Here is a 10,211-nt window from a genome sequence, read left to right on the forward strand (position 1 = left end):
AAATTAATGGAAGTGAATCCTCACGCTCCTTCCCTGCCACCCCCTTAAGAGAATACAGCAAAACTTCCTAGCCAGAAAGCAGACTACAGTACATAAATAGAAAATTAATTAAGCCAGGTCATTTTAATTTCTTCTGTTGAAGATTCAGATGCTCTACTTTATCAGACTATCACAGCACAGTGAAGCACGAGGGATTTGTAAAGAATGTCACTGACAGAATTTATTACCAAACTTTTCTTAGCACCTTAAACTGCTTAAAAAGGATTATCTTATTTTCAACTCTAGTATTACATTTAGGCAGCACTTCCAGGCAGCATCTCCCTCACAGCATAAGCCCAGGCATCCCCCTAATAGGGGAAAAAGCCTTCTCCAAGGTGATCGGCTACAACTACATTGTTAGCATATCCGTGATGAGATAGAACAGACAGTAAAAATGATGATGGGATGCGAATTGTAAAGTCCCAATTGTAAGGTTCTACTTGCAATATAAATGAGAATGCACCGTTTCCTAGCTTGGCTTTCTTGCAATACAGCAACACCACAGAAAAATCCTGTCACTTCCCGTGGCTCAGTTAAGTTCTCTCCTTACACACATCAATTTCACTACAGATATTTCTGTCTGACAGCTTAGCTCAAGAGATATGCAGTACCTACTCTCAGTCTGCTTAAAATGTGTATTTGCTGAAAAGACACCAGTTTCTTACCAGCATTTTAAGCTGTTTGGAAAGAAAGAGCCCTTTTTAAATTGATTATAATCTGTAGTTCTCATAGTTCTTAATACTGAATGCAGTTAAAGCAAAGATTGCCAGATGCTGTATTGATTTTCCAAATAAGCAAAATGGAAAGACAGCAAAGATGGTTAAAAAAGCTGTCATGAGACGAATAGCAACCCCTGAAACCAGTTGTTAACTCCAACATTTACTGATAGCGTTACATGTCAAAATAGCTATTGCACCAATTAAGCTGATAACATGGGCAACAAGGACAGAAGAGAACCTGCAGAATAATGGGAGAGTAGAGGAAGCTGATGAAGAAGATAAACAGGAGCAAAGCAATCAGAAAAGATAAGAAACAACAGGCAGAGAGGGTTCTCATCCTAGGCATCCATCAACGACTTCACAAAGTAAGAGCAAGAAAGATATTTGGGATCAAAATATCAAGATTTTCCATGACTGAAAATCTACACAAGTAGAAAATTTTTAAATACACATCTCAAAGATAAAAAAGCAAGAAACAACAACAGCAAGATCTACTTACTTTGTCACATTCACGTGCATTAAAAATTAGGAAAACAAAATAAGTATTGCTTATAAGTAGAAACTAACTGCTCCAAAATTCCAGAGAAATACTAGAAAGCATCTGGGATCCAACACTGCAGATTTCTGGAAACCATTGGGTGGGGAAAAGTGTTCTTATGGCATTACCAGGTTTCCAAAGCCTTTAATTGGCTATATGAATTTAAGACTCATTCCAATAGCACCATCACATACGCAGACAACAAGTAACACAAAGTAGTGCATATGCTCACAAAGAAAGTAGATGACAAGTGATCTATCCCTCACCAAAACAAGACCTCTTTGTGCCCCTTTTGATGGGCCTGATTCTCGGTTTGCTTTCTAGCAGAACCACAGCAGAGAAGGGTTTACTTTTAGCTATAACTCTGTACACCATTGTCCTGGCAGCAGCAGCACATACAGCACACCAAACAGCTCTTAGTGCAGAAGAACACTCTGCCTTTCCACACCTACTGGTGTATCTGCACCTCACCAGTAGCAGACAAGTAACAACAGCAAGCCGGTGGTACTAGGGCAGGCCCCAAAAGCTGTCTGTCCCCACAGTGGCTCACCACGGGGCAGATTTGCACCACGGCACCCTAAGTGAGCTGGCACCAAAACAAAAAGCCCAGAACAGAGTGTTCAGGTCTTGTTACATTTCCCAATTACTGCTAACAGTACTCCATTTATTAGAATGGAAATTTGAAGAACCTGACACAATCATTGTGTAGCATCTGCCAAATGATGTCAGCTTCCAACTAAAATAGAAGTTGGGATATTTGTTATAGTTTAGTGGTAGCTCCAAAGGCATTTCAGTGATAGAGTTTTTATTCTTATATGAAAATAAAAATTCAAGCACTGCTTTAAAGAGAAAAAACACATACACAACCTCTTCCTAGGTCATTACTTAGCTAAAATCCATGGATGAGAGAGGCAACAAAATAAACAATTTGCATGTCTACGTTCAAGTAGAACCAGACACTTAGTTAGCATGACCACTCTCGTAGCAACCAATCGCTTACAATACATGCCAGAAAAAGAACAAGGAAAAATGCTTCCTTCTGCTCTCTTACACAAGAGCTTCCAAAAACACAGGCTACCCAAAGGAAGTTCCGAGCCAAGTCACAGCCACATAGCCCACCTACATCCACATCCAACTGTGGGCTTAAGGATCTGAGGAGGATCACTGAGTACGACAAAAGGTCCATCTCCTCCAGCTGGGCCCATTAGTTAGAAGCTAGAACTCCCAAGTTCAAGCATGTAATTAAGACAAAAACACAGGGCAAGCACAAAGAAATGCAAAAGACTAGCTGAACATACCAAGAAATTTACAGCTCATATTTGTTTTCCTGTGCCAAACATAATATCTTTGTGTTTAATAAACCCCACTAAATATTACTTCCATTAAAAAGCCTTACTTCCATTTAAAGCCCTGGTGCTTTAAAAAAAGAAAAAAAAAGAAAATTGCCCCCATTCTGCTAGATAAATAATGGAAGGCCATGATATTTTTGCAAGCAGAGGAAGCACTACACCCATTTCTGCCACTTCGTACAGTCTCCTCTCATATGGCACATTTCCATGCAGTGGCACTGAATAAGCTGCCAAGGATTTCTTTATTTGTTTTTAATGGTAAGATACAAGATATTAAACACCTTAGTTATTTAAAAATTTATGAAAAAAGAAGAACAAAACAAGTAGAAGATATAGCATTGCCTCCGCATGGAGAGCTTGAAACTTAACGCAAGTCTCTACTATTTTTTTTTTTGTTCTCCCAGTGACAAACAACAGCCATACAACAGTGGGAACTAACTTGTTCAAGGCAAGTACACAACGCTTTCCTGTTAACAGATACTGAATTTACAGAAGCGCTACAAAATAAACCTGAACAAAAGCCTTGCTGCAGTTAATCTAACTTCCTAATCCGAGGAAGAACAGGCATCCCACAAATCTCTCATTTTCAACATTAATGCAAGAAGCTATCATTTTATATTTCTCTGACAGAGGGCTGTGCCCTAAAGCACTTACATGGACACAGAGTCACTGAGCCGGAGCACAGCACCTAGCTGAGACCTGTGAGACCAGGAAAAGCCTTGCTGCCTGCACAGCGCCAGCAGTGCTCCTACTGCCACCTGCACAGCCCTGGGAGGATGGTGCAGGCAAAAAGCCAGTGCAGGTAAAAGAGGTACACAGCCAAGCTCTGCTCCACCATAGGATGCAGAAAGCAGATTTCCTGGTAGGTGCCTTGCAGGAAGAGCTACGCCCCAGGCCTGGAGGAGGCCACAAGGATAGTGCTGGCAAAGAGGCTGCAGCCCCTGAGGGGATGTGAGCTGCACGCAGCTCCACACCACTGCACAGCCCCTGCCAGCTCCTTCCAGCTACAGTCCCATTGCCATCCTGGCAGAGGGAGAGAAATACAGTATCAGAATACCCACGCTGGAAAGGACCCATAAAAATCATCAAGTCCAACTCCTGGCTTCAAACAGGATAACCTAAAAAACAGACCATATGTCTGAGAGCACTGTCCAGACACTTCTTGAATAACAACAGCAACGTTGGTGCCATGACCACCACCTTGAGGAGACTGTTTCAGTGCCCAACTACCCTATTAGTGAAGAACCTTTTCCGCACTGTGCAGCCCGACTCTATCCTCTTGCAGCTCAATGCCATTCCCTCAGATCCTATCGCAGGCAGCAGAGAAGAGATCAGTGCCTGCCCCTTGTGAGGAAGCCATCAGCCGCAATGGGGTCTTCTCTCAGTTTTCCCTTCTCCAGGAAGAACAAACCATGAGACTTCTCATATATTTTCTTCTCTAGAACACTCACCATCTTTGTAGCTCTTCTTCAGAGGCTCTCTAATAGTTTTATGTCCTTCTTTGAACTGTGGTGCCCAAAACTACATATGCTACTCAAGGTAAAGCCACACCAATGCAGGACAACCACTTCCCTTGATTGGCTAGCAGCAGCATCGTGGTTGATGCACCCCAGACTACGGTTGGCCTTGCAGGCAGCCTGGGCACACTACTGACTCACAGTCAACTTGCCATCGATCCAAATCTCTTCGAGTGAGCTTGTTGCCAAGGGCTAGCATGCCACTACCTCATTCAGCAGTAACTTCCGAAAGCGTACAGCAGTACCAACTCAAAGAACAGCTGAAATACCAAACAAGAAGCAACACAGCACCACAAACCAGCTTCCTGAACAGCAGTCACCAAAACAAAGTGCAAATCACAGAATGGCCAGGATTGGAACGGACCTCAAGGATCACGAATCTCCAACCCCCTGCCACACACAGGCCACGAACCTCCACATTTAATACCAGACCAGTCTGCCCAGGGCCCCATCCAACCTGGCCTTGAACACCTCCAGGGACATGGCATCAGTCACTCCCAGGGTTGGTGTACACCAAGCGCTGGCCACACAGGTGCACTCCGCAGCAATGTAAGGAAGCAGCGACGGCGCACACAGCCCTCACCCACAACCCTCCCTCGCCCCCAGCAGCCCTGCGGGTCTCACCGGACAGCCGGCCTCCCCAGGTCCGCTCTGGACGCAGCCCCGCCGAAGGGACGCAAGCACGGCGCCGGAGCGGCACAGCACACAACACACAGTTCCCGTTCCCGAGGTTCTCCCCTGTAAACGTATTTCGACAAACGGCAGAAACACGAGAGGGAAAAAGCAAACAACAAACACAACGCAAACAAACACGGACCCGCAGGGCAGGGAGGAGAACGCCCGCTCTCCGCAAGGCTGCTCCCCGCGGCCTCCGGCCGCCCCGCAGCGCCGAGGCCCACAGCCCGCAGAACAGCGAGGCGCCGCGCCTCACCTTAGCTCTGCCAGCCTCCAACTTGCGCGCCCGCGCCTCCTCCATCTCCTACGAGCCGCAGAACCCCACCGCTCCGCACGTCACACGGCGGCAGGCGCACAAGTTTCGGTCATGGCCGCCCCGCGGCTTTCGCCCCGCCCGCTCCCACTCAATCGGCCAATCGCGAAGCGGCAGCTGCGGGCACTGACCAACCAGATAGAAGAGGTGGGCCGGCCCGCCGGGGAAGGAAGGAAGCTGTGCGGGAATTGGCGAGAATCGACGTGCCCGGGGAGCCTGCCGGCCAATGCCGAGAGAAACCGTTATTCTCGCCCCGCCCGCTCCCTCTAAGTGACTCCTGGGATTGACGGCGCCGAGCTGCGGCGCGCCCTCCATTCCGACCCGTCCCCGCTCCCTCCCCCGCCAACGCCCGCCCCACTTCAGCGGCCACCAATGAGAGGCGCCGCCTGCCGCGGCGCGCGGTCAGTTTCAAACGGAAGGCCCCGCCGTGGCAGGCGGGAACGAGCGCTGCGCCCGAGCCAATGGAGACAGGGGGCGGTGGCGCCCGGGAAAGTAGCCCGCCACTCAGCGGCCGCCGTGCTTCGGGTGCGTGGGCCGTGCATCCCGGCCGTGCTGCGGCGCGGTGCCGCTGCTCCACACTGCCCAGCTTGGTTGCGGTAGCTGGAGGGAACTTGCTAACGAGGGAGGAATACGGTGTTCTATTCTTTTAACGCTGAAGCTAACTAACTTCGCAGTCATCAGTCAAACCGGTGGTCTCTCCATGTGTTCAACTCGCTGAATCAGAACTAAAGGGCAACGCAAGAAAACACGTGCTTTAAACACATTTCCCACCCTAACTCAGTTCAGAGGTAATCTGTTGTTAAAAAACTGGCTTTTCCTTTCCAAGAAGCCTGGAAATGAAAATGCGTGTGGAAAGAATCACAGAAGATAGCATTCCCAGAATCAAAGAATGCTCTGTGTCAGAAAGAATCCTAGTCCCAACCTTCTGCCATGACTGCTTGTCTCCATCATCCTCTATCTTGTTTACAAGCTCCCTTCAATTACTGCAAGATCTCAATAGGTCTCCCCAGGACCTTCTCCAGGCTGAACAAACACAGCTCCCTCAACCTTTCTTCATAGGAGAAGTGCTCCAACCCTCTTACAATCTCTGTGGCCCTCCTCTGGACCCGCTCCAACAGCTCTGCATCCTTCTTATGCTGGGGTCCCGAGCCTGGATGCAGTACTGCAGATAAGGAATAAAGCATTCTGTAGCAATCTCTTCAGTCTGTTCGGACATGTTATTTCTACGTAAATATGTCACCATAAAACAAAAAGAAATAGAAAGAAATAGGAGAAGAAAAAAAAAAAAAAAAAAAAGAAAGAAAAAGTAGACCAGTGAACTATACAGGGATATTGGACAAGAAAGTGAGAGAAGCTCCTGAGACAGCGCCTGGCCACCTCCTGCCCTATTAACCCTTGGCTGTTTTCCCCCAGGAGCATTTCAAGATGCTGTGACTACATAGCCAAGAAGCAAGTTCCTTCCCAGTCACTGCTAGAAAAAGTGAGAGCCTGAGCTATGAAATTTCTCAGTTTAAGAGCTTGAGTTGTTGACACATTTCGAGAAGAAAAAGGAAATTGGAAAGCTTGGAACAAATAATCTTCTTAAAAGAGAATACGTCATGGCGTTTATCCTGGTAGTTGTGTCAAATTGGATGTGTCGCTTGAATAGATTTGCTTTAAAATAAATTACTGCTTTTACTTATCATTGATAAAACCTGATTAAAATAACTAATAATAACCGCATAACTCATGTTTGTTTAGTTGAAAGCTTTTTGGTTTATTTGTATTTATTTATTTGAATAACTAACTTGTGCTGTATTTCCTTATATTCTTGTATGTTATAATTTCAGGATTTCTAGTGCTAGTCTAACTAAATTGCCCCCAGAACAGCAATGTTTGAGAAAGCCCCTCTTGGTTAGGATGTCAGCTGTTCAGTAGTCTGTCATCACCAGATTCAGAGCACAGAATTCATGTTTTGTGCTGCTGGAGCAGCTTTGCCACATGCATTTTCTGCTGGGGCCTCTCCTACCTGACAACTGTAAAAATTGTAGAGGTTGTTTACAACTTACCTCAGTTAGCAGTAGGACTAACAGTGCTGTGTGAAGGTCTGTCAGTCACTATATCTTACTCAGAACACCAGGAGCAACCTATCTGCAAATGAATGGGCAGTATTTACAGAGACTAGTGGTTTGTCATTGTCTTATAAAAAGAGTTAATCATAAGAATAATTTGTTTCAAACTGGATTCACTGTTTTTGAAAATAATAGTAAAACTAAACATTGCATGTTGTTATATGAAAATGGTGTTGAATAACTCTGTGAAACATTTTTACCCATATATTTAGCGTACAATGAAGAAAGTTGTTGGGTTTTTTTTTGTTGTTTGTTTGTTTTTTTACAGTATTTACAAACAAAAAGCATCCTCCTAGTCTGTTGAAAATGGTCTCTAACAGAGGAACAACGACAGCATTAGCTCATCCATGCAGGATAAGTCATTGTAGCACTCTGTAACCATGTAAATGTCCTATAAATTCACTGAGAGATACAGTCAGCCTTCGGTTCTGCTTTTGGTGTCAGCAAGTATGCTGGTCCCCACGACACGGGAGTCAGGAATTAAGTTAAATGTCTCCAAGATTTCTTATCTTCCGCTGCACGCTCCAAAGTGCAGCATGAGAGCTCTTGGCTGTTGAATTGCAGCATTACAATTGGCAGAAGGAGACAACTGATTGGAAGGAAATTACATGTACTTGTCCACTAGTGAATTTCTCTTCATGTGTTTGTTTTTTGTTTTTGTTTTTGTTTTTCCCCTTCTTTTAACCCTCTTAAAAAACAAATAACTTCTAAGACTGAAATTATAAAAAGTCTAACCTGTGGAACCAGAGCACTGGAGTTTATTGTCTCCAATATTTCCAGGTGTGTCTGTTTGGTTCCTTCTCTAGTGTGTTTTAGAAAATAGTAATTAAAATCAAGGCATAAAGTATCAAAATCAATAAAAGACATCATAGAAGTGTAGTCCTGGTTTGGAGCTCACCATCTAATCCATTCCTGTATCTGGAGAGGGATCTGATCCACCTGCAGTGTTCATCACAACTGCTTTTGTAAATTGTTCATAAACATATTCTGTGAAAGCCCATTCTGTGAAAGCCCTTTCTTAGCAGCTCCATCACTTGTCATATTGTATAAAGAATTTTTTTGCTTGTTTTCAACAGGTTTTCATTTTCCTCATTAAGCCAAATGTTTCTTGCTTAGTCTTTTCAGGCAGGAAAAAAAATTGACTCTGTCCTTAATATTCTTTCATTTACATCGCTCACTGGCTCCATCTCATCATTTAATTAGTAAATTAAACAATGCCCATTCTTCAAAGTCTTTCTCAGATCTTGTATTCTGTAAATCTACCATTGCTGCCATTTATTCCCCTGGAGTTCTTTTCCCTCTGATGCTGCTGTGCCTAAAATTAGACACAGTGACCTCAAACTATGACTTCAGCACTGCTAAACAGAGCAGAATAATTACCTCCTGTGAGATGCACATAATACTCCTGTTAATATTTTTCAGAATTAAATTTGTCTAGTTTTGCTTTTTTTGGATCTTCTTTTCTGATCCCTAGTTCACAATGCACAGTAACTACAGAAACACCTTTTGTACAAGATCCTTTTGTGTGTGGCTGGCAGGCTGCTGGCAAGTCATCAGCAGGTTGAAGGTGTCCCTGTAGTAGAGATCCCACTGTGACCAGAGCATCCGTAAGTTCTGGAAAGCATTTTTTAGCAGACATTAGATTTTCTCTGGAACACTGTCACATTGAGCAAAGGTTTCTCTTTCTGTCCTCTAACAGTCATCTCTGTTACTTAACACTCCCACTAATTTTTTAATTAAATACTTCAACAGGGCTGTTTTTGTCAGCCTTTCTTGTTACCCTCTATTGCTATTGCAATGAAGGGTTTAGAAACTTCTAGGGGATACTTAAAGAAACAATTGGTGGTAAACATCTGCTCAAAATTCCTCAGTGATTAGAAAAGTTACTGTAAAGTCCCATCTGGGCAGGAAGCAACAGTTACTACAGCATCAGTAATGACTAATAGCAGGCTTGTTGCTATTGTGCTTGTCTGCAGACACCAACTCAACTCTTACTTTGCAACATCACCGCCTGAATACTGCAGCCAACTCTGGTCACTGAGTTACAGAAGAAATCATGAAATAGGAAAGTACAAAGAGAACTCACTAGGAAAAACATGAGGCATACAAACAGACAGACAAACTAAATCTGATGGAAAGTGTAGCTGTTGAATAACCTTCTGTGAGTGGCTGATAGTGGAGTTCAAGAGATAGATATAAGAATCCTCCTTGTGGGCACTACTGCTATGCCCTCCCAGCCTCATTCTCTTGACTTGTGAAATCAAAGAAGAAGGAAAATTTGCCATTTAAGGAAGAAGGGAATAGATTCTCTAGCTTAGAGAAGTGACATCTGTGCAAGCACGTGATGATTCAGGAATATAAGCCTCAAGCTGTAAGCATAAAGTGCATGGAGAACGGTAATAAACTATGTTGTATAACAAAAAATTTTGGAAATTTAGATTTAAAACAATCTAAATGCAAACCTTTTCTTTGTTTCTTTCTTTGCCTAGGTAAACTTCTATGCTTAAAACCTTTATTTGCATAACAAGGCCCATGCTAAAGTTAAGTTACCTAGGCAACTCCTTATCAAAGATTGTTGCAGATGCCAAGAGGATAAAGGGATCAAAAACATTAAAGTACAAAAAACATGCTCAGATTTTTTTTCTATAAGCCACAGACTGCTGGCAGGTGAGAGTTTTCTGTTCTGCCTCATTGCTCTTAGCTGCACAAATGAACCAAAGCAAGCTGATCCCCACATCTAGCAAGGTGCAGCTATATTTGAAACCTCCACGTCACAGTTGCTATAATCTCACCAGTGTCTATCTGCCTGTGTACTTTTAAGGACAGATTGTACATACATGCTGTGTGGGTCACAGCTGGAGGAGGTGATCTCTGCTGCTCCCACATAGCCAAGTAGAATTGTCTGTCTATCTGCAGGGGCTCAGCTGTGGCTTTGCCATGGCCTTTGAAT

At 44.0% G+C, this 10,211-nt stretch overlaps 1 protein-coding gene across 1 annotated transcript in view; it reads right to left on the minus strand.

The window, feature by feature from the left end:
• Nucleotides 1-5,138, minus strand: part of PCNT (pericentrin) — a gene marked incomplete at both ends in the record, with an annotated part of 92,714 nt that extends 87,576 nt beyond the window's left edge. The window contains one exon of the mRNA XM_079539331.1: nucleotides 5,094-5,138. Within this exon, the coding sequence (XP_079395457.1) occupies nucleotides 5,094-5,138 (45 nt within the window). The remainder of the gene's footprint in view (nucleotides 1-5,093) is intronic.
• Between the last annotated feature and the right edge of the window lie 5,073 nt (nucleotides 5,139-10,211).

The sequence above is a fragment of the Tetrao urogallus genome (assembly GCF_951394365.1).
Source record: "Tetrao urogallus genome assembly, chromosome: 8".
Classification (NCBI taxonomy): Eukaryota; Metazoa; Chordata; class Aves; order Galliformes; family Phasianidae; genus Tetrao; species Tetrao urogallus.